The 22,587-nt window shown below is 49.5% G+C and overlaps 1 protein-coding gene across 2 annotated transcripts in view; it reads left to right on the top strand.

Moving 5' to 3' along the window:
- Stk24 (serine/threonine kinase 24) overlaps positions 1-22,587 on the top strand; it is a 103,069-nt gene that overhangs the window by 44,895 nt on the left and 35,587 nt on the right. The window contains exons 1-2 of one of the 2 annotated variants that reach the window (XM_015997481.2): positions 7,378-7,470; positions 9,531-9,761. In XM_015997481.2, coding sequence (XP_015852967.1) covers positions 7,393-7,470; positions 9,531-9,761 — 309 coding nt within the window. In that variant the 5' untranslated portion in view covers positions 7,378-7,392. Of the gene's footprint in view, positions 1-7,377; positions 7,471-9,530; positions 9,762-22,587 lie in introns of those variants that run through there. The other variant, XM_006978764.4, reaches the window with a different exon arrangement.

The following is a 22,587-nucleotide window of genomic DNA, read 5'->3' as shown; positions in this document are numbered from 1 at the left end:
TCGAGTCCTCATCCAAATGGATCTCAGCTGAACTGTTGCTGTTGCTGCTCAAAAGCCTAAAATCTTTTTTTTTTTTTTTTTTTAATTATTTATTTATTGTGTATACAGTGTTCTGGGTGCATGTTTGCCTGCAGGCCAGAAGAGGGCGCCAGATCTCATTACAGATGGCTGTGAGCCACCATGTGGGTGCTGGGAATTGAACTCAGGACCTCTGGAAGAGCAGCCAGTGCTCCTAACTGCTGAGCCATCTCTGCAGCCCCTCAAAAGCCTAAAATCTTAACCAGCTCTAGTTCCTGGCCCTCACGCCTTATATACCTTTCTGCTTCCTGCCATCACTTCCTGGGATTAAAGGCGTGAGTCACCAAGCCTGGCTGTTTCCAGTGTGGCTTTGAATTTACAGAGATCCGAATGGATCTCTGCCTCCCAAGTGATAGGATTAAAGGCGTGTGTGCCACCATTTTCTGGCCTCTGTGTCTATCTAGTGGCTGTTCTGTTCTCTGAACCCAGATAAGTTTATTAGAGTGCACAATATTTTGGGGGATACAATATCACCACAGTGATGTCTCTACAGCTATAGAACAGTAACTAAGACAGGTTTATCACCATCTTGTCTTGATGGAGGCTTATAACTTCACAGTGAGTGGTTGGTCATTCAGAGTAACTGAACAAAGGAAAAGGTTCCTCTGTGTGGGCAGAAAGCAGAGTTAAGAGTGAAGGAGATGTAGTTATGGGTGGCAAACATTTTATGTGGGAATTGGCCATTTATTTTTTTTTCAAGGCTCATTTTTGAGCATCTGGATTTAGAGAGACCTTAAAAGTCCATAACAACGGCACAGGCCTTTCCCTTAGAAGTCCATAACGGTACAGGTCTTTGTTGGAGCCTGCTGGGTTTTCTCAGCAGTGAAGGCACCAATCTAGCACTATGGCCCTGTGCACTGTGGTGTGGGAGGCACTCATTCTGTGTACTTGGCTGGTTGTCCATGCAGACTCTTCTAGGGAGATCCCAGGCTTTTAGGTAGCCATTCACTGTCTAAACCCAGTGAAGAACTTCTGTGACGGTGTTGACTCCAGGCTCTCTTTGGTACCTTCGCTAGGCTTCATTGGGTCCTAGAAGCTGGGCATGTTGGTGGAAAGGTTTGGTGTATTCTCAGCCCAGGCTCAAACCCGGGCTTTGGATCCAGAACACTCAATTTGCTGTTCATTTTGGCTAGTTATTAAGGGTTCTGACCTTTATAATAAATAACTTGAGCTTTTCTAAATCTCGTTCCAGATTAAAAAGAAATAAGATAAGGTTTGAATGTATATAGAGGTGCAGAAGTTAGACTGAGTTTTTATTTTACTTTCTTTCTTTTTTTTTTTTAAACTCTCTGGTTCTTTGATCTTTTGGGGGCCCAGCTTCCAAATAAATCACACACGGTGACTGACTCTTACTTATGAATGCCTAGCCTTAGCTTGGTTTGTTTCTAGACAGCTTTTCTTAACTTAAATTATCCCATCTACCTTTTGCCTCTGGGTTTTTATCTTTCTCTATTTCGGTATTCCTTTCTTTACTTCTTTTTCCGTGGCTTGCTGTGTAGCTGGGTGGTTCACCCCTGGAGTCTTAACTCCTCAATCATTTTTCCAAGATTTCTCCTTCTATTTCTTCTCTCAGCCTGCCAGCCCTGCCGTTCCTTCCTCCTGCCTTGCTATTGGCCGTTCAGCTCAACACAGACCATCAGGTGTTTTAGACAGACACAGTAACACAGCTTCACAGAGTTAAACAAATGCAACATAAAAGTGGTAGCGTACGTCTTTAATCCCAGCACTTGGGAGGCAGAGGCAGGCGGATCTCTGTGAGTTCAAGGCCAGCCTGGGCTACAGAGTGAGTTCCAGGAAAGGCGCAAAGCTACACAGAGAAACCCTGTCTTGAAACAAACAAACAAACAAACAAAAAAGAATGCAACATGTCTTTTCACCATTAAAACAAATGTTCCACAGCATAAACAAATGTAACACATCTTTTAAAAATATTTTACTGTTATTTATTTACGTGTACATGTGTGTTTTTCCGTATATGTGTGTGTATCTAAGTTAGGGCCATCCCCTGGGTCTGGAGTTACAAGCAGTTGTAAGCTGCCTGATGTGGGTGCTGGGAACTGAACTTGGGTCCACTGCAAGAACAATACATGTTCTTAACCACTGAGCCATCTCCAGCCCCAACACATCTTAAAATAATATTTGACAACACTGAACGTTGGAGACAGAGAGCCTGGTTTGTCGTGACGAAAAGGGTGGGGAAAGTTAAGGTGGAGAAGCCACAAAGCAGGCAGGGAGGTACCCGCTCCCCGCACTCCCAGTTCACTCCTGCGTCCCCAGATCTCTTAGCCAGCTGGTGAAGCTTTTGTGATTAGAGGAATCAGTATTTTAGTGTCATCCATCATTAGTTACTTTAACTGATTATCTCAGATTGGTGAAATAGAGACATTTCTGTCATTTCCACAGTCTGGGATATCCAAGAGCGTGGCAGGGGGGCAGGGCATCTGGCAGGGGGCAGGGCATCTCATCTGGTAAGGGGGGCAGGGCATCTGGTAAGGGGGGCAGGGCATCTGGCAGGGGGGCAGGGCATCTGGCAGGGGGCAGGGCATCTGGCAGGGGGCAGGGCATCTGGTAAGGGGGGCAGGGCATCTCATCTGGTAAGGGGGGCAGGGCATCTGGTAAGGGGGCCAGGGCATCTGGTAAGAGGGCCAGGGCATCTGGTAGGGGCAGGGCATCTGGCAGGGGACAGGGCATCTGGTAAGGGGGGCAGGGCATCTGGCAGGGGGGCGGGGCATCTGGCAGGGGCCTTTCTGCTGTGTTGTAACACGACAGAAAGGCAAAAGGAGTGTGCTGAGACAGAGATCTGGCTGAATCTATGTGTTCATCATGAGCCTACCCCATCAGGAGCGCAGGCCAACACAGTCACAAAGACAGAGCCCAAGGGTCCCAGCTCTTAGGACTGTTAAAGGGTCAGTCACATTTCAGCATGAGGTTCAGGGGATACATGTAGCTGGAGTTTTCCTGTGTCCACCCGGCTCCTGTAGCTGCTCAGACCCAAGTAAACACACAGAGACTTGCATTACTTATAAACTGTATGGCGTGGCAGGCTTCTTGTTATCTAGCTCTTACATCTTAAATTAACCCATTTCTATTAATCTATAAGTTGCCACGTGGCTTGTGGCTTACCCGGTACTTTTACATCTTGCTTCCTCTGTGCCTGGCTGGCGACACCTGACTCAGTCTTCCTGTTCCCAGCATTCTCTTCTCTCTTTGTCCTGCCTGTACTTCCTGCCTGGCTACTGGCCAATCAGCACTTTATTTATTAACCAATCAGAGCAACACATTCATAGCATACAGAGCGATATCCACAACAGATACATTCAGAGCCTAGCACATGCCTTAGGTCTGCGGGTCAGGTTCCTGATTGGGAGGCACGTAATCTTCACTTAGTTGTGTGAGAGAGAGGGCCAGAGGGACGAACACTCTGCTGCTGTTTCTGCCTGCCCAGCCCCTTCTTACAGGAGGAACCAAAGGCTCATAGCTGTGGAGTACCCTGTGAGGGTCTCAGGGCTCAGTGCACTCACCTGTGGGACTGACAGACACTGCCTTTCGGAGCATTAGTTCTTCCTGTCTCACAGAATGGAGATTCCCACTGCAGCAGTGCAGGTGAGGAGTGGACCTCAGACACCGTGTGGACACAGCCCCAGTCGACCTCAGACACGGTGTGGACATAGTACCTAGTGGACCTCAGACACCGTGTGGACACAGTACCTAGTGGACCTCAGACACCGTGTGGACACAGCCCCAGGGGACCTCAGACACCGTGTGGACACAGCACCCAGGGGACCTCAGACACCGTGTGGACACAGCCCCAGGGGACCTCAGACACCGTGTGGACACAGCACCCAGGGGACCTCAGACACCGTGTGGACACAGCACCCAGGGAACCTCAGACACCGTGTGGACACAGCACCCAGGGGACCTCAGACACCGTGTGGACACAGCACCCAGGGGACCTCAGACACCGTGTGGACACAGCCCCAGGGGACCTCAGACACCGTGTGGACACAGTACCCAGGGGACCTCAGACACCGTGTGGACCTCAGACACCGTGTGGACACAGCACCCAGGGGACCTCAGACACCGTGTGGACACAGCACCCAGGGGACCTCAGACACCGTGTGGACCTCAGACACCGTGTGGACCTCAGACACCGTGTGGACACAGCCCCAGGGGACCTCAGACACCGTGTGGACACAGCACCCAGGGGACCTCAGACACCGTGTGGACACAGCCCCAGTGGACCTCAGACACCGTGTGGACACAGCACCCAGCATGGTCCTCTTACCCTCGTCTGGTTCTGGAGAGGGATTGTGTGTCTGTTCCCTGTGTCTCTCTCTTGACCTTCTCTGTGTTAGAGAAGGCTGAGCCTCCTGCCCCCGACTCCTGCCCCGGGGCCTCCAGGCCTCCTACAGCAGGTTCCGCTTCCCTTCAGGCTGTGACTTCTCAGCCCAGCATAGTCCTTTTTATACAGAAAACTCGGGGTGGTTCACCAAGGGCATTTTCTTGTCTTTTTTTTTCCTCCCCTGCCAAGGAGGTGTGTTTTCCTCAGAGGACAAATTCTGCCATCACAATCTCGAGCTTCCCTCTTCAGACGGGTCACCTGTAGCATTGCTTCTCTTCTGAGCATGGATGACACCAGCCGTGTGGTAACGAGCGTATGCGAGATTTGCCCTGGTCCAGGGCCTTGGCCTTGGGAACAGGCTCCGTGGGGCTCTGCTCTCAGTCCTCAGTGACCCTCTTGCCCAGGGCAGTGCTCAGCGGCGTATTTGAGCAGATGTGAGGTGTCCCATTGGACGGACAGCAAGAAAGGGAAAACATCTACTTTCCAAACCGTCTTAGACCAGGTGAAAGAAAAATGGAGGATTTATGAAGCCAAACACCCTCTCCATATAGGAAACCCCTCCCTCAGTATGTTCGTTTCCCTACTGTGTTCTGAGATGCATCCCCTCATCTCCTACATGGTTTTGTTGAGCCACACGCCATCCCAGAACTTGGTGACTTTAGCAGTAGTGATTTAGTACGCCTCTCTGTTTTAGTTACTTTTCTGTTGCTGTGATACAAACACTACGATCAAGCTGCTTATACAAGTGTTTATTTGGGCTTACAGTTCCGGGAGATTAAAGTCCATAATGGCAGGAACACACATCCGAAACCTCACAGGGAATGGCAGGAGTCTTTTGAAACCTCAAGCCTGCACCCCAGTAACACATTTCCTTCAACAAGGCCACACCTCCTGATCCTTCCCAAACAGTTCCACCAACTGGAGACCAAGTATTCAGACATAAGCAAGCCTGTGGAGGCTGTTCTTATTCAAACCACCATACCATATCTCCCCTCCCCCACTTTCTGTGTATGGGTGGGTGGTGTGTATGGATGCACATGTGTACTCTCTATGGTTTGTGGCTGTGGTCAGCTGGAGGGTTGTAGGGTCTGTGCTCTGGAGGTATGATTTGTCACATGCAGCTGCTCCAGTGGGTCAGAACAGGCTTCTTTGTGCTGATGGAGGTGTTGAAGAGGCCTCAGCTGAGAGCTGTGTGGTCCTTTAAGGCTTGACCTTGTGAGCTATACAGGGTTTAAAGCAGTCCCAGGCAGGCCCAGGTCTGGGGTCACAGTCAACTCAGTGTTTGCTAGAGCAGTAGACACAGACGTGTGGAGCTGTGGCCCTGGGGTCGGTGCCTTGTTGGGGCCGTGTATGGTAGCACTCTGCTGGTTTGCCTCCTGCTGCCGAGGACCGCGTTCCACACACATGCACAATGCACTCCGCTCCTGCCTCCCCCTTCCCATGTGGTGCAGCAGCAGACTGCATCAGGCTGCAGCTTCTGTCTCTTCAGGGAGCTGTGAACTGAGATACCATCATCTCAGCCATCAGTGGCAAGACAGGAAGGTCTGACACAGAGTGTTGTCTCTTGAGACGAGGCGTGGGAGATGGTCTCTAATGGTTTCCAGCTCCCTCTGTCTTAGCTGTCTCATGGAGGAACAGACAACTCAGGCTGGGCAAGTTCCAGTTCTGGTTCTGTAGGTGCTGGGCAGTTCTGCTGGCCTTGGACTGGGGATGACCTCATGCATATGCCGGGACTTCATGGGGTCCAGGAACTGGCTGAGGGGACCGCTGAAGTGACATCATCCGCGATGTGTACAAGGGCAGGTGGGAGTCACAGGTAGGAACATTGTCCTGCCCTTCCCTGGCCTCTTCAGTGGTGGTAGGGTTTAGGTAAATTGGTAATGTTGTTATTATTTTTCAAACCTCTCAAAAGGAAGTACCGGCGTTGTGCATGAGGATGGAGCAGTTAGCAGGCTGCTGCCGCCTGTAGCTGTTGCTGTGCCCAGGCTGGCTTTCCCCCAGTTCTCAGGAGTCCTCTCTAAGAGTGTCAGGACAGTCTCAGAGAGAGGCTATTCTTGTGATTTCTAATGTGGGTCTTTCTTGCTGGTGTCTACGGAAACCAGGTTTTGTTGCTGCTCAGGGAGCATTTGTTGACTCTCAGTTTCATTGCCCCTCTTGGTGCCGAGCCTGTGGATAGAAGGGTGAGTGAGCATGGCCCCCAACTTCCTCAGCTTGATCTGGAACATAAGACAGAGCAAAAGAAGAGGGCTGTGAGAGGGCAGTTCAGTAGGGTGAGTGACACTGTGTGTCTGTGGGAGGAGATCATTCTAGAAAGTAAAGTGTCCTGGAGTTCAGGAGTCCTAGAAGCAGAGTGGGAGCTGACAGGTGGTGTTGGTGTCTCCACGCCAGTGGAGAGCAGTTCTTAGACTCTTCTGGATGCTTAAAAAGTGTGGATTGTATGCAACTCCCCCAACCCTCACTGGGCTTAATGATTTTCCCAGGTGATTCTCTTCAGCTGGGTGGGGGAAACACTGACCCGCACCCTGGACTCGGAACTGGCTGGCATCCCTGGGAGAAGGAACAGAGAAAGATTGGAAGACCTGGCTTGGGATCTGAGTGGTTTCCTTGATTGAGGGCCAGTGTGACGATTCATTTGGCACCAGGGGCTGGAAGAAGAGCTGAGGGCAGGCTGTGGAGGCCAAGTTACAAGGGGGCAGAGGGCGTGGCTGATGGGGCTCCCAGGAGGGCACTGTATCAGTGGGGACCAGCGTTGCCCAGCCAGCCTGCGGTGGACGGGGCAGGCAGGTGCAGAGGACAGGCAGGGACCTTCAGCAGAGAAGCGTGTGAAGTGGGAGGACGGCTGAGCCCGAATGGGGTGCTGCTTGTCTGTCCAAAGTGGGAGGAACCCGAGCGTGCTGCCCAGGGCACGGAGCCAGTGCAGATAGGTGGAAGGTCCAAAGGGTTGCTGCTGGTGAAGCTTTGCAGAGAGGAGGATGGATTCCAAAGGCCCAAGATTGGCGCTAGCCTCGAAGAAAAGGAAGGCCACCCCACTTTATCCTGGAGGGAAGGAGGTAAGAGGAGTTACTGCAGCTGCTCTGACTGGAGGTGATTCTGCTGAAGGAGGGACATGGGTGTCCCTCACCCAGGTCTGTCTGTACTCCTGGCTGCTTGTGTGATGTGGGAGGGAGCAGATGGACAGGCTGAGCTGGATGCAGGATGCTGCCCCCGCTTGCATTTTCCAGCATTCTTTGGGGATATTCCCAAAAATGACTTTGAAGAGTGCTTACCTAGTAAACTTGGCAAGTTTAAAAACGGGAAATTTTAGGGTTACCCACCAGTTTCTAAAACGGCCCCCACTTGAGGAGATTGCCCTCAGCTCTGAGAGCTTTCTCAGACTATCTTGGCAAATGAAGGGTCTTGGAAAACCGTGTGAGTGTCTGAAGACAGTGGAGCAGGTTCCAGGCCTGGAGACAGCAGCTGTCCAGGCCAGGGCTGCTGTCCGTTCCCAGCTGAACCACAGAATGTTGTTTCAAGTGCAGATGAAGGGGAATGGCTTTTCTCCTTGGACTTAGTGGGAATGTATTTAGCTTTTCTGTGAGACAAGGAGGTCATTTGCAGTCCTAGAGGTTTCTGTAGCAGTGTGTGACCGGGCTTTCCACGGTGCAGAGTGTGAGCGACAGCCCGTCTCCCCACGCTTCTTTCTTGTGGTGACTCTGGCGCACTGCACATGGTGTGTGCCACGTCCAGCATGCAGACTTACCTTAGCTGAATGTGACTCTGGTACCTCTGCCTCGTGTGAGAACGGGGCACCCGTGACTGTGAGTGTCTGGTTCTTGTCATACAATGGAGCGCAGCGAGGCTCCCAAGTTAAACCCTAGTAAGCCAGGTGCTTGGAACTTCAACTCTGAAGGCATGTGAGTGGCTGGCAGCAGTGACAGCAAGGTCATTGTCACGCCTGTGCCTTTAACCCACCCTGTCACTGCCACAGACAGCCTTCTTTCCTGGTCTTTCCCTGCCTCCTCCTCAGCCCCTCTTTGCTCTCTTTCTTGTCCTGTCCATCCGAGTCCCCCCCCCCCCCCAAGTACAAATTCTTTGAAGGATTAATAATAGACTTAAGGATCAGCCGGCCGCCTTTTCTTTCTGTGAGAAAATGTGTTTACCAGACTGGCTTTGGGGGCTTCTGACACCCTTGGGAGTTGCAGGGTTTGGGTGCCACTGGCATTTTGCCCTGGGCAGATGACCTGCTCTGAGACTATCTCCTGTCCCCTGTTGTGACACCGAGCCCCTCAGGCAATTTCCAGATGTGACTGCTCCTGCTGAGAACCCTGGGACAGGGCTGTGTGGGTGTTGAGACCCAGTGTCCAGACTGTCCTTGGGCATGGGTGCTGTGTGTAGTCAGACTGTCCTTGGGCATGGGTGCTGTGTGTAGTCAGACTGTCCTTGGGTGCTGTGTGTAGTCGCACCTTCGGGCTGATTCATGCTTCAGTGCTCTAAAAGTTCTTTCATGGCAACAGCATTTGCGGGCAATGGGATCTGGATATTGTTCTGGTGAAGAGGTTAGCTGTAATGACAGCTAGTAGGGATGCGTTTATCGGGGGTTGAAATGGTCTGTTATAATTAGGTTGTGGTTTTTCTACCCCTCCCTGTTAGGTGAGAGCTGATTCACCTGTATTTTAGCAACTGTCCCTCTGGAGTTAGGATGCGATGGAGATGGATTGAGAAAAAAAGAGATTTTTTGCTTGGAGCAAATTTAACTTCTAACCTCTTCCCTTCCTTCCCTGCCTCCTGAATCCAGGACTCACACATACTAGGCAGGCTTTCTACCACTGATACATTGCCAGCCCCAGAGCAAGTTTTAAAATGAGCTAATTACCTATTCTGATGCATTTCAGTATACACTTCAGGTTTTGTTTTCATTATACAAAATGTGCATCGTGTTTGTGCCACACTCTGTGTTTAACCTACACATGTAGATGAGACCCAGGACTTGTAGATCCTGACCCTGAAAAACTGGTCCTTGTCACAGGAAGCACAGCAGTCCCTCCAAGGCCCTGGTCAACACAGCATTGTAGGTAGAATGAAGAACCAGCTGTGGCCCTGGGAGTCTGATGTCTCCTCCTTCTCTCCGCAGAACCTGAAAGCAGACCCAGAAGAGCTGTTTACCAAGCTGGAGAAGATCGGAAAGGGCTCTTTTGGGGAGGTGTTCAAAGGCATTGACAATCGGACTCAGAAAGTGGTTGCCATAAAAATCATTGATCTGGAGGAAGCTGAAGATGAGATAGAGGACATTCAACAAGAAATCACAGTGCTGAGTCAGTGTGACAGTCCATATGTAACCAAATATTATGGATCCTATCTGAAGGTAAGGCTTAAAAATAACGCTGCCTCCCGTTACGCCGCGCTTGGCCGAGTGGGGAGAGCGGACCCGGAAGGCTGGCAGCACAGCAGGTTTTCAGAGCAGGGAGAGGGCGAGCGAGCCTTTGACCTTTGCATCAAAGGACGTGGCTTTGGTGGCGTCATCATCATTGAAAATGTCACTCACAGGATTTTATTTTTGGTAAAAGCAGTTGGTGTTGACATTCTCTCTCGGAGAAGAAACTCTTTGAGTGGGGCTTTGTTGTTGAAACTGTTCAGTGTTTTATGACGGTGACCACTAGTCACTCCTGGGTGGCTGTGAGGAGCCACAAAGCCTCTTGCCATCCTCAGCTGTGTAGCTGAAGTAGCTGGTGTGTCCACACTCAGCGTGTGAGAATGCTGGTGAGGAAATGACCGAGTCAAGCGGCCGTGCCAGTGTGGAACACTGTGATGCCCCGGCCTTCCCCCGCTCTTCAGTGGTCAGGTTGAGTCAGTGCACTGGCTCTCAGCCCCTTTGGAATTGAACGACCCTGTCATGGGTCGCCCAAGACCATCAGAAAACGTAGATATTTACTTTAGGATTCCTGCCAGTAAAATTACAGTTACGAAGTACCAACAAAAATAGTTTTATGGTCGGGAGTCACCACAACATGGACTGTATTAAAGGGTTGCAGCATTGCAGGGTTGAGAACCATGGTATTAGTGTGTTCTGACCCTGCATGGAAGCCGTCTCTCATGGTGGGTGTCATAGGGTCATCTCACCACTAAGAAGGCTCGGTGATTCTTGTGTTCAGGCCCCTGGACAGGTGGCCACTCACTGAGAGAATAAAACTGGAGATTTAGAGCACTTAAGAACTGGTGCAAAAACATCTCGACAGGATTTCTGTGGAAGCCAGGACTTCTGTGTGGAAGCGCGAGCATTTTCCGAGGAAGGCAGCAGAGGCGAGGCCTGTCCCTCTTCCGACCGCCTGCTGGACACGTCTGCTCTGCTGTGGAAGCAGAGGGTAGAGTTTGGCTCTTGTGGGAACAAGATGGTTGTCAGTCTAAGGTTGGAAATGTTGAAATGAACATCAGGCGGTAGTGTTACTCTCCGTTACGGTGAGAAAGGACGCGGCCCATAGTTGCTGCGTTTATGTGGGTTTGGAACGGAAAGTGGTGGCTTCTCGAGGTAGGTGGCACTGGACGTGGATCTTGTCATTACTCACTTTTGGTGTGGGGCTGCTAGTGATTTTTTTTTTAAACATTCTGCTTCCCCATTTGTGAAATGGGGAAAACACGCGCTCTGCTCTGGACTGGATGTGACCAGGTGCTTCAGTCTTGCCCTTACTGCCTTGCAAGAGAGCTGTGACCTGGGATTGTGAGCCTCAGGAACCCATTTGTCCTCAGTTTCTTTTGTCGGGGTGTTTTATCACAGTAGAAATGAAAACTAGAGCAGTCGTGTCAGGGGAAAGGCCGCAGCCCGCTGCCCAGCGGCAGCCTAGATGGATAGGTAAGGCCGCAGTGGTGTAAGGGGAGAAGCAGCATGCTGCATCCATGCTCTGCACTTAAGTGGACACATAGGCTGGAAAAGTCTGAAAGATGATGGCACTCCATTTAAACTGATTTCACTATTGTTGCAGTGTTTACTTTGGGGGAAACTAAACATGCTGGGCTGTTCACCAGAGGCCGCCTTCTGCCACAGCCTCTACCAACCTGTCAACACAGCAGCACTGTACGCCAGGTCTAACGGGATGGGGTGGGCGGGGCAGGACCAGGGGATGCTGTGCAGGTGACAGACGGCAGCGGGTCAGTGTGGTTGGTGTGCAGCAGGACCCCGCCTGGCCCTGCTCCGTGCAGCCTCTCAGTCCATAGCCTGCTGCTGTGTTTGGGGGACCGCCAGCCTGCCAGGTCTCTGTGCTGGGGTTGACTGATGGTCACGGCCAGGGCTTTTCTCTGCTCCTCTGGCAGGTGCTCCACCAGGTGGCCTCTCAGGCTGCCCGTTCTGCAGGGTTTGGGAGCTTGTGTTTCCTGTGCCTGGCACATGGAGGGTTTTTGGCAAATAGTGACTTGAAAGCATTTTTTTTCTTTGTTTCAGATATTATCTCAGCCACATGACTCAGAATCCATGTCTGAAGTTCATTGTTATGTGCTAAAATGGGGTTTCTCCTGTCCTTTTAGAACCACTTATCTGGTCTCTGGCCTCATCCCAGTTCTAAAGCAGATCAGGTGTGGGGCCCTGATAAACGAAAGAAAAGTGTTTGCTTTTCAGATCTTTACTTGGTGTACTTTCTTATCAGAGTGTCACTATTAAGGACACATGCCCCACGGGGTCATTGTCTCATTGTGGCTTCAGGTCCTGGGTTTACACTGAGCTTTGTAAGCTTTTTTTTTTTAAAGCTAGTTCCTAAAAATTGTTAGGGTATTTTACTCACAAGATTCACCAGAAATTAATATTGAAAAGGTCTCTGATGAGTTCTGGGAAGGACCTATGCTGGTGAAGGCTCCGTGGTTTCGGGTGCATTCCACACCTCACTTTAGAGGGCTTTTCTCAGCCATAGTCCTCCTTTTCTTTTGTAAGTTGAAAAGTCACTTTTCTTGTTCTGGGGAGTTGTCCAGAGTCTTCTCAGAACTTCTGAAACTGCTCCCTGGTGCCAGCAACCTGGGTGGCCTGGGTGAGCACTTTGAAGCTCAGGGCTTGCACACGCCCCCAGTGACAATGTCGCTATCTGTACACCCCTGAAATGGGGATAGGTGAGCAGACATGTTCTTGTGGTACTTCTCAAATCGGTTGTCCTTTGGATGTAATGGAGATAGCCCCAGCTGGTGACAGTGGTCCTCTGCATCCTCATGTTGGTCACGACACCAGACAGGGTCTGACCTCAGATGGAGACTTTACCAGTGTATGTAGGTGCCCTCGATGGCCGCCTTGGGTGCCTTGAAGCCTAGACTGATGTTTTTGTAGTACCAAGGGAGTTTCTCCTTGCTAGTTTCTTCCAGCAGAACATACTGTGGTGATATTGTGTTCCCCAAAATATTGTGCACCCTAATAAACTTATCTGGGCCCAGAGAACAGAACAGCCACTAGGTATAGAGACCAGAAAATGGTGGCACACACACCTTTAATCCTATCACTTGGGAGGCCGAGATCCATCCGGATCTCTGTGAGTTCAAAGCCACTGGAAACAGCCAGGCATGGTGACTCAGGCCTTTAATCCCAGGAAGTGATGGCAGGAAGCAGAAAGGTATATAAGGCCTGAGGACCAGGAATTAGAGCTGGTTAAGCTTTTAGGCTTCTGAGCAACAAACAGTTCAGCTGAGATCCATTCTGGATAAGGACTGAGAGGCTTCCAGTCTGAGGAAACAGGATCAGCTGAGGAATTGGCAAGGTGAGGAAGCTGTGGCTTGTTCTGCTTCTCTGATATTCCAGCATTCACCCCAATACCCAGCCCCAGGTTTGTTTTTATTAATAAGACTCTTTAAGATTCCTGCTACAAACATACTTCGTGGTTTGAAAGATTGTGGGCTGCTTTTGATAAGTAAGCTCGGTCTGCATGTCCGCTATCCTCCCAGCAGGTGAGGGAGAGAGAGGAGCCAACTCCCAGGCTTCCTGTTCACTACTCAGTTATATTGGACTTGTCTTTTCCCCACCTGCCCCATGTAGGGAACTAGTTTCCTCTGGTGAAATGAAAACCAGTCATTTCACGCTTCAGGAAAGAGACAGAAAGAGGTGCTGGTGTGAGTGGCCAGTGTCTGTGACGGAGTATCTGTCCATCTCTGGTCTGGGCTTTTTCCTCTAGCATAGTGAATGGCCAGTTTCTTGACCTTAGATATTCTGAGTAGTGAGCACAACAGAATACCGTTAGCCCCTGTGTGTAAAGTTTGTGCTGGCTAGTCTTACGTCATCTTGGCACATGGTAGAGCCATTTTGGAAGAGGGAACTTCAATTGAGAAAATGCCCCTACCAGATTGTCCTGTGGCAGTCGGGCATTTTCTTGATTGGTGTGGGAGGGCCCAGCTCACTATGGACAGTGCCACCTGTGGCCTGGTGGTCTTGGGTGCTCTAAGAAAGCAGGCTGAGGAGGCCTTGAGGAGCAAGCCAGTAAGCAGTGTTCCTTCAAGGCCTCTGCTTCAGTCCCTGCCTCCAGGCTCCTGCCCTGACGTCCCTGGATGATGGACTGCAGGCTGTAAGAGGAAATAAACCCTTTCCCCCCAAAGTTGCTTTTGGTCATGGTGTTTTATCATAGCAATAAAAACTAAGACAGTTTCCAGGGGAAACACCCATAGTGCACTCTGCCTTGCAGGTATTGTATTATAATCTAAGAAACATTTTTATATCTGGAACAATTTATCTTGCCATGTGAAAAAAACGGATCCCGTTAGAACCTGGCAGATACTTTCCTCCCTTCTGACCTTTCCAGGTATTTTTTCCAGAAAGCCAATCCTGGTATTGTCCCAATTCCAGCGTATTTAGCAATATTACGGCTGCTCACTCAGGGGTGCGTCTTGTTTCAGTTCCATGTCTGTCTGTACAGACATCTACACCTAGGAAGTCTCAGCAAAGCACAGGCTCTCTCACTCCCGTCCTCGCTCCAAAGACAGAGTCCCACCATGTTTCTATTGGTGTGGAAGAAGTAAGATACTGTTTTAATATGAGTGCATGAGAGGTGATTGACATTTACTGGGACTGGAGTCACTGCACCAGGTCCCCATGTGGCGCAGTCTTGCCCTGTTCTGTGAGGGTGTTCTGTGAGCTATGTGAGTGTAGCCTTGTGGCACTCTTCTGTGTGGTGCGTTGGTTCCCGCTGACTACTGCATCGGTGGCCTTCCCTCACTGGAGGTCTGAGACCAATGTCTGTAGATGGTTCTGGTTGTCAGTGCTTCCGGCTTCTAGTGCGTGGAAGTCTGGGATCGTCTTGTATACCGTGTCGTGCATAGGACCACCCAAGGGCCAGAAGTCAGTGTGTGAGGTGGTAGCAGGTGCATTTCATTTTCATTGCTGAATGAGTTGCTGTGATGCAGCATCTAAGAACCGACTTCAAAGGGGGAGATTTGCTTTCATTTCCCATGTCAGGTTTGGTCCCCGGGTCTCAGCTCTGCCCCTTTGAGCCTGTAGTGAGCTGTACATGGTAGGTAGTGAGCAGAGGAACACACCTCAGGGCTGTCAGGAAGCTGAGAGAGGAGGGCACAGGGCCCTTCCCTTCTTTTCAAGGACACAGCCCCAGTAACTAGCTTCCTTCCTCCAGTTCCCTGCTAGAAGTGCCACTGGCACCATCAGCCAGGGCCACGCCTTCCTGCACAAGCCATGTGGGGTGTGAGCGCGCGCGTGTGTGTGCGTGTGCGTGTGCGTGTGCGTGTGCGTGTGTGTGTGTGTGTGTGTGTGTGTGTGTGTGTGTGTGGGGTATGGAACTGCTGTTGCCATAGGGCCACGCCTTCCTGCACAAGCCATGCAGTGGGGGCGGGGGAGGGGCAGGGACCTCCAAGGCCACAGGACCAAGCCAGAACACTGACTGACACTCCATTGCACGTATATATCACATTTTCACTTGTCACTTTGAGGGATATTTGGGTGGTTTCCACTTTCTGAGTGTGAATAATGTTGCTGTGAACCTTTGTTGTGATTTGTTCTGTGGACATGATGTTTCCGTGTCTCTTGACTGTACCCAAGGTGGAGTTGTTGGGTCATATGCAACACTGTGGTTAGCCTTTCTGAGGAACTGGGATCTTTGTTGTTTTTTTCTTTTGAGATCTTTATTGTTGTTTTCTCTTGAGCCTCTCACTATTGTGTGACTCTGGCTGGCCTGGAGATCGCTGTGTAGACCAGGCTGTCCTTGACTTCCAGAGACCAGCCTGTCTTTGCCTCCTGAGTGCTAACTTTTGGTTTGGGAAAGCTATCCATCCATACTATTTTGCAAATGGTTGCTTATAATGGTGAATTATGGTTCTTATTTCTGTTCATCTGTTTCATTTTGTTTTAGATAGTCTCCTAGTGACTGCAGAATGGTCCGTCTGTCTACATAGGGTGCTCTCAATCTCACCATCCTCCTGCCTCCGCCACACAAAGCACTGAGATTCCAGACGTGTGCCACCATGCTGGGTTCTCTCTGGGCTCTGATGATACCCTGTCCTGGCTAATGATGTTGAGCTTTTTTTTTAATTAATGTTAAGGAAAGTCTCTAATTTTTCCAAACCTCTTAGATAAAGCAGTATCTTGTTATGCTGATCTGTCACTAGAAGTCAGTTTGACTGGGTCTGTGCTCATGGCCACTTTGATTTCTGCTGCCTTCTTGTGGTATTTTGAGACAGGGTTTCTCTTGTTTTGGTGCCTGTCCTGGATCTTACTCTGTAGACCAGGCTGGCCTCAAACTCACAGAGATCCTCCCGGCTCTGCCTCCCGAGTGCTGGGATTAAAGGCGTGAGCCACCACTGCCCGGCTTCTGTTGGATTCTTAGTTCGTCTCATCTGGAAAGTTTTCAGTGTATTACTGGGCAGTTCACTACGAGACGTTCTGTCTTACTGCTCTGGTGACGTCATCTCTGCACTCAGGTGACCTCACCTCTGCACTTTCTCTTCTCTCCACTGCCTTGCTCCTCCTTACCTGTGGATGGTCTTGGTCACCTTGGTGGGAGGGAGAGTGCTGCCTTCTAGCATAGTACCTTTTCACCCTTGCACCCTAGGGCAGGCCCCTAAAAACATGGTGTTTGTTTGTTTTTTGTCCCTGACAATGGAGACTAGCCAGCTCTGGACTGAGATTGACAAACTTATTTTCTGGTCATCTCTAAAAGGTGTAACAAGAAGACTTCTTACTGTGGATGATTGATAAATAAAACACTGATTGGCCAGTAGCCAGGCAGGAAGTATAGGCGGGACTAGCAGAGAGGAGAATTGAGAGAACAGGAAGGCAGAGAGGAGGAGATGCCAGCCTGCTGTCCAGGGAGCATCATGTAAAGACAGCAGGTAAAGCCACGGAACACGTGGAGACATATAGCTTAACAGAAATGGACTGAGTATAAGAGTAAGAGCTAGACAATGGTAGGCCTGAGCTAATGGCTGAGCAGTTTAAATAATATAAACATCTGTATGTTTATTTTATAAGTGGGCTACGGGACTGTCGGGGCTTGGCAGGACTGGAGAGAAAAACTCGAGCTACAACTTCTGCCTTTTGAAAATTTACAGGACCCAGTTTTATTGGTATGTTTGAGAGTTGATTTTTCAGAGAAGTAAGATTTATCTGTAGGTGATACCCTCTTTGAATATACGAAACATTTTAATTAAACTTTTTAAATTTGAGACAGGGCCTCATGGGCCACATGTGGTTCAGTCTAGCCTAGAACTCGTGGTCCCTACTGGCTCTGCGTCCCAAGTGCGAGAGTGTTCTTACTTGACATTGTTGGTAGCAGGAGCTGCAAACCTGAAGACAGTTGTCCAAAGGAAAAAGCAGGATGAGATGAGTGTCAAGGGTGCATAAGGAAAATCGTTCCCTCTGTGCCGCCCCATGGAATGTTTTGAGTGACCGAACTGTGTTCTAAACTGTTGGGCTGTTATATGGATTAGCACTCGGCATGGTGTACTGAACTTTAATGCTGCAAGCCACAGGAATATTCAGCTACTGTGTCTGAAGACCCCTGAGCAAGACCACAGAACCGATATCCGATGCAAGCACACAGGGGTTTATTGATAGCAGAGCAAGCCCAGGCTTGGTTCGTGTCCGACACTCGACACAGCAGGTGGAGGAGGACCGCTGTGAGCACTCACTTCAAGGGTTTATATGGGAAAGGTTTACGTGCAGAGGGTTGCATGTCATTGGATGGGGGGCTGGGGAGAGGCAGTTCTGTAAAATTACTGGCTGAACTATAAGCGTGAGGTTACTAATGGCTAATAGGATACAGGGTATCTACAGAGACGTAGTTCTTAGACCTATATCCTGTTTTTGCTGAGTCCAGGATATATACATTCAGATTTATTGTTCCAGCCTTATTTTCCCATAAGTTCAATCTCTGGTCAGCTCTAAAATTGCTGGTCAGCAAATACCTTGGGGTGGGGGGTAGCGTCTCTCAAGAGGGCTACTGATTTTTCCCTTTCACTACTATGACAAAAGCTACTACCTGGAAGGTCAAGGACTTTTCCAGAGGTCAAGCCAAAGCTTAAGGAGTCTTGGTGATGTTTAGCTTTTGTATATGTATTAGCCAGTTCCTGCAGTGATTTTCTTGTAATGCTATGTGTGCCTCCAAGAACTTGTACAGTGTATTTATCTGAAATACCTCTCAGGCCTCCAAGGTCAAAGGACCGCAGAAGAAGCTTTTCAGACCAGCCTCTTGATCTCCCGAATTAAGATAAACATCCATACAGAGACACCGCCCAGGCCAGGCACATAGCTTGGTATCTTGTGCAAATTAAGCTCAGACCCTCCTTTATTATATAACCTTAGTGATATTTATACTAACATTATAGACGCCTCATGTTTTACCTAACCACTTCTAGGAATGTAGTCTGAGCATGTAAATTCTCTTTCTGACATATTAACCAGTTTTAGCTCTCAGTTGACCTCCTCCTTTAACCACTCCCCTTTTGGGTTGTTAAAGAAAGCCTGACAGTCAGTGCCTGAGGAAAACTCTCGTCAGCCTTTATGACCCTGTACGAATTCTAGCCTGGTGACCTTGCCTTAGCCAGAGCATTGCTCTTGCAGGGGTGAATAACTGCAAACCTCAGAGACTGGGGACTAGATTGGAGAACTGGATGGAGGACTAGAAGGACAAGATGGGAGATGAGGAAGAGCCTGACAGGGAAGAACTAGCTGGGTAAGAACGAGATGAGAAAGACCAAGATGGGGCAGAACTAAGATGAAGGAATCAAGATAGCACATAGCGGGAACAGCAGAAAGAGGTAGAGAGAATCGGGCAAGCAAGAAACTAAGTATGAGAGCAGGAAAGAAGCTGGGTAAAGAGAGAATCAGAAGAATAAAGTGTATGGACTGAAGAGTTTCGTGTACGTAAATTTGTTAGGGAACCCCTCAGATTAACCTGCCGCCGGTAGCGTCTCTTCTGGAACTCTGGGTGAAGGCTATCGAGAGGCTGGACCCCAATAGCTTTCTTTATTTTAGTTATTTATTTATTATGAGATTGGCTTTCTGATGCTTTGCTTCAGTAGGAACTAATGACTTTTCTTGTTAGTCAGTGGAGATAGGTTAGTAGGTTAGTGGCAAGATTGATTATTATAAACCCTGATCCCAGAAGAAGATCATCTATTTTTTTTTTAATTTTAATTCTTTTCTATCTATCTATCTATCTATCTATCTATCTATCTATCTATCTATCTATCTATCTATTACTATTTTGGGACCCTGCCACCTAGCTCCCAAATAAATTACACACGGAGGCTTATTTTTAATTATGAATGCCCGGCCTTTGGTTGGCTTGTTTCTTGCCAGCTTTTCTTAACTTTAAATTGTCCTGTCTATCTTTGGCCTCTGGGCTTTTCCCATTCTATTACTTCTGTAAATCTTACTCTTACTCCATGGCTTGCTGTGTAGCTGGGTAGCCCCTGGAGTCCTCTCTCTTTGGCTACTTCTTTTTTTTTTTTTTTTTTTCTTCTCCTTCCAGATTTCTCTATCTTCTCTCTGCCTGCCAGCCCCGCCTATCCTCTCCCCTGCCTCACCATTGACCATTCAGCTCTTTATTAGACCATTAGGTGTTTTAGACAGGCACAGTAACACAGCTTCACAGAGTTAAATAAATGCAACATAAACAAAAGTAACACACCTTAAAATAATGCTCCCTAACAATCTACAGTGTGCATCTATACAGGCTTTTCCTCGTGCTTCCAGCCAAACCAGTATAGGACAGCACTTGGATCTAGGTGTCATTGTGGGGCACATATTTCCAGTAAGCTGGAAGTAGCTTATGTTGAAATGCAGAAGCCAAGTTCTGTAGAAGTAAGTTACCAGCCCTCTGCGGCTCCTCTTTAGACAGGACTGTCGGTGGGCTGCAGGGGCATGAGGACATCTTGCCTTCCCTCGTTTCCCTCAGTTCTGGATCTGTATTTCCTTCTGGAAGGAGTTCCTCTTCAGAGCTGACAGGTGTGTCCTTGAAGACGTTTCAGTGTGAAGGCACAGTGACGTCTTTGATTACAGACCTAGATGGGGCTAGTGTGTGGTGAGAACGTGACTTGGGAAGGACGGGCTTTGCTTCATCTGTGGCTTCCTCTCCCCAAAGGGATGGCAGCTCAGTAGACAATGGGCATGTGACCCGAGGTCCCAGAGAGATCTGCACCTTCCTCATACATTCCAAACCCGCCTCCACCCCTGCTTACACGGGTTTGTGTTAGAGAACCCAAAACTGTTTATTAGCCTCCAGCTAGGCAAGGCATGGCCACCCAGAAACAGACAGCTCTTGTCGAGGAGTGAGACTCCTGGGATGGCAGTCCCGACCAGTGAGTGACTTCTTGTCTTTGTTTCTCTGCATGCTGACCTTTATTCTGTAGCCGCCTGAGGCTTCATGCTTCGTGCTTAGGGGAGAAGCCGCGTGAGTTTCTGGTGGCCACTGTGGTTGTTATCCCTGCCTGAGCCTGCTGCCCAGGCATTCAGGCTTCAGAGCCACTGAAAGACACAGTGGACCAAACCCCTGCAGTTCCCAGAAGAGCACCACAGGTCGGGAAGTGGGTAGCAGTCACCGGCAGGCTGCTCTGGTGCCCGCAGGAGCGCGGCTGCCACCTTCCTGAGGGCTGCATCTGTGAGCAGGTTAGTGTTTCCTAGTTTGAAAGAAAATGGCCCCCATAGGGAGTGGCACTGTTAGGAGGTGTGGCCTTGTTGGAGGAAGTGTGTCACTGTGGGGGTGGGCTTTGAGGTCTCCAACGCTCAAACTATGTTCAGTGTGACACAGAGCTCACTTCCTGTTGCCTGTAGATCCAGATGTAGAACTCTCAGCTCCTTCTCCAGCACCATGTCTGCCTGTGAACGGCCATGCTTCCCACCATGATGATAATGGACTGAATCTGTAAGCCAGCCCCAGTTAAATGTTTTCCTTTTAAGTGTTGCTGTGGTCATGGTGTCTCTGCACAGCAGTAGGAACCCTAACACACCTAGGGAGGCTATGTTGGAAGAAGGTGGTTTGTCTGTAATTATAAGAGATTCCTGATTTTGAAGTTGAAAGAGTAATTTTAACTTGTGTACTCAGAAAATATAGGGAAGAACTTGGATGTTGAACATGTAAAGATCATACTCTTTGGAAATATAAGTGTGGCTGCTGAATGTATTTCTCACCTCACCTTTCCCTCTTGGATAGCATCGTGGAGAGTGACGTTGGCATGTGGGCATCTTGTGTGGGGTGGGTGTTCTGCCCCCAGAATCCCCGTGCAGAGTGGTTGCTGGGTCTGTAGCTGCTGGCCATGGTCAGTTGGAGTCGTTGGGGGTGGGGTGGGGTGGGGGGGTGAGGAGACTTACTGGGGCAGTCCGGTCCCTGGGCAGTCACTGTGACAGTTGTGTCCCTTGTGAAAAAGGGAAGGAAGCGTCTTGTTTGGGACTTTTATTTTAACCCTTGCAGATCCTGCCACCCATTCACTCAGAACACTGGTTTACTGAGTGTTCTCAGGGCGGCCGCCTCAGCCCCTGCTCCGCCGGAAGTGCAGGTCTGAGGTTCTGCTGCTGTGTGGGGTCTGTGGTGTGGAAGATTAGGATGGCTCCGGGTTCTTGCGTGGTCTCAGCGTTCCCACGCTGTTAGGCTTGCTTTCTAGGAGGTGCTGGAGCCCTCTGCAGGCCTCCCCTTTTTTGCTATGCCGTGTGGACCTCGTTAATGAAAGACAGCGAACTGGACCGTCAGTCACGAGTGCCAGGTTATTAAAAGAATTTAGGGGCTGGAGAGATGGCTCAGAGGTTAAGAGCACTGACTGCTCTTCCAGAGGTCCTGAGTTCAATTCCCAGCAACCACATGGTGGCTCACAACCATCTGTAATGAGATCTGGTGCCCTCTTCTGGCCGGCAGTCATACATGCTGTATACATAATAAATAAATAAATCTTAAAAAAAAAAAGAATTTAATATTGTACCAAATCTTCTTCTACTTGGCCTAATACCATAACAGATTTGTTTCTCCTTTTCGTGGTTTCTGCCAAGTGTGCCTCCGTTTATGGTCAGGGATTAAACCTGTTCACGGGCAGAGCTGTCGACAAGAGGGCGTGTTTTAGCATCTTTCCGCTGTCTTCTCTGACCAAACAGTTGCTGGGTTCTTTGACTTGTCATTGGACTTGCTACAAATGTGCACAGTGAACTCCATTTTTAATTTTGGGAGTTGGATGATGAGTAGGGTCTTTGATTTACTGTTGGGCTTTTAGTTGAGGCCCCTGGAGTGTATTTAGCTGGGGCTTGTTTCTGTCTTATGGAAAACACAGGCAGATGTCCCCGGCGTGTTCAAGGTGTGGTCTTCCCCCAGGTGGCCCTTCTAGGTTTTTGCTTTTTGAAAACTGCCAGGTGAATTTCATGTGTGAAGAAAGCTCTAGACTCCCAGGCCAGCACCTCCTGATAGTTAGAGCTGTGCATGGATCCAAAGGCAGGTCTCTGTGACCCTTGGCCTCAGGTGACTGCAGGGCCTGCCCCAGGGGTAGATTTGGCCACGTGCAGAGGGAACATGAAGTGGCCTCACCCCAGAACCACTTAGGTGGAGTGAAGCAACGACGATGACCTCAGTGTGGGCTCTGAGGGTTGGTGGGGGCAAGGCCAGTCATTTGGGCTTGGTGAACACAGCAAAAGCCACATCTGGAGCAGGAGGGGAAAGGTCAGGGATAGTTTCCTGTCTACAGAGAAAGTTCCGGGACAGGAGGACGGTTGCACAAAGAAACCCTGTCTCGAAAAACCAGAAGAGGGCAGT

This window comes from Peromyscus maniculatus, chromosome 9 (genome assembly GCF_049852395.1).
Source record: "Peromyscus maniculatus bairdii isolate BWxNUB_F1_BW_parent chromosome 9, HU_Pman_BW_mat_3.1, whole genome shotgun sequence".
Classification (NCBI taxonomy): Eukaryota; Metazoa; Chordata; class Mammalia; order Rodentia; family Cricetidae; genus Peromyscus; species Peromyscus maniculatus.
Note: the sequence above shows the minus strand (reverse complement) of the source record. Positions and strands in the feature narration are given on the sequence as shown.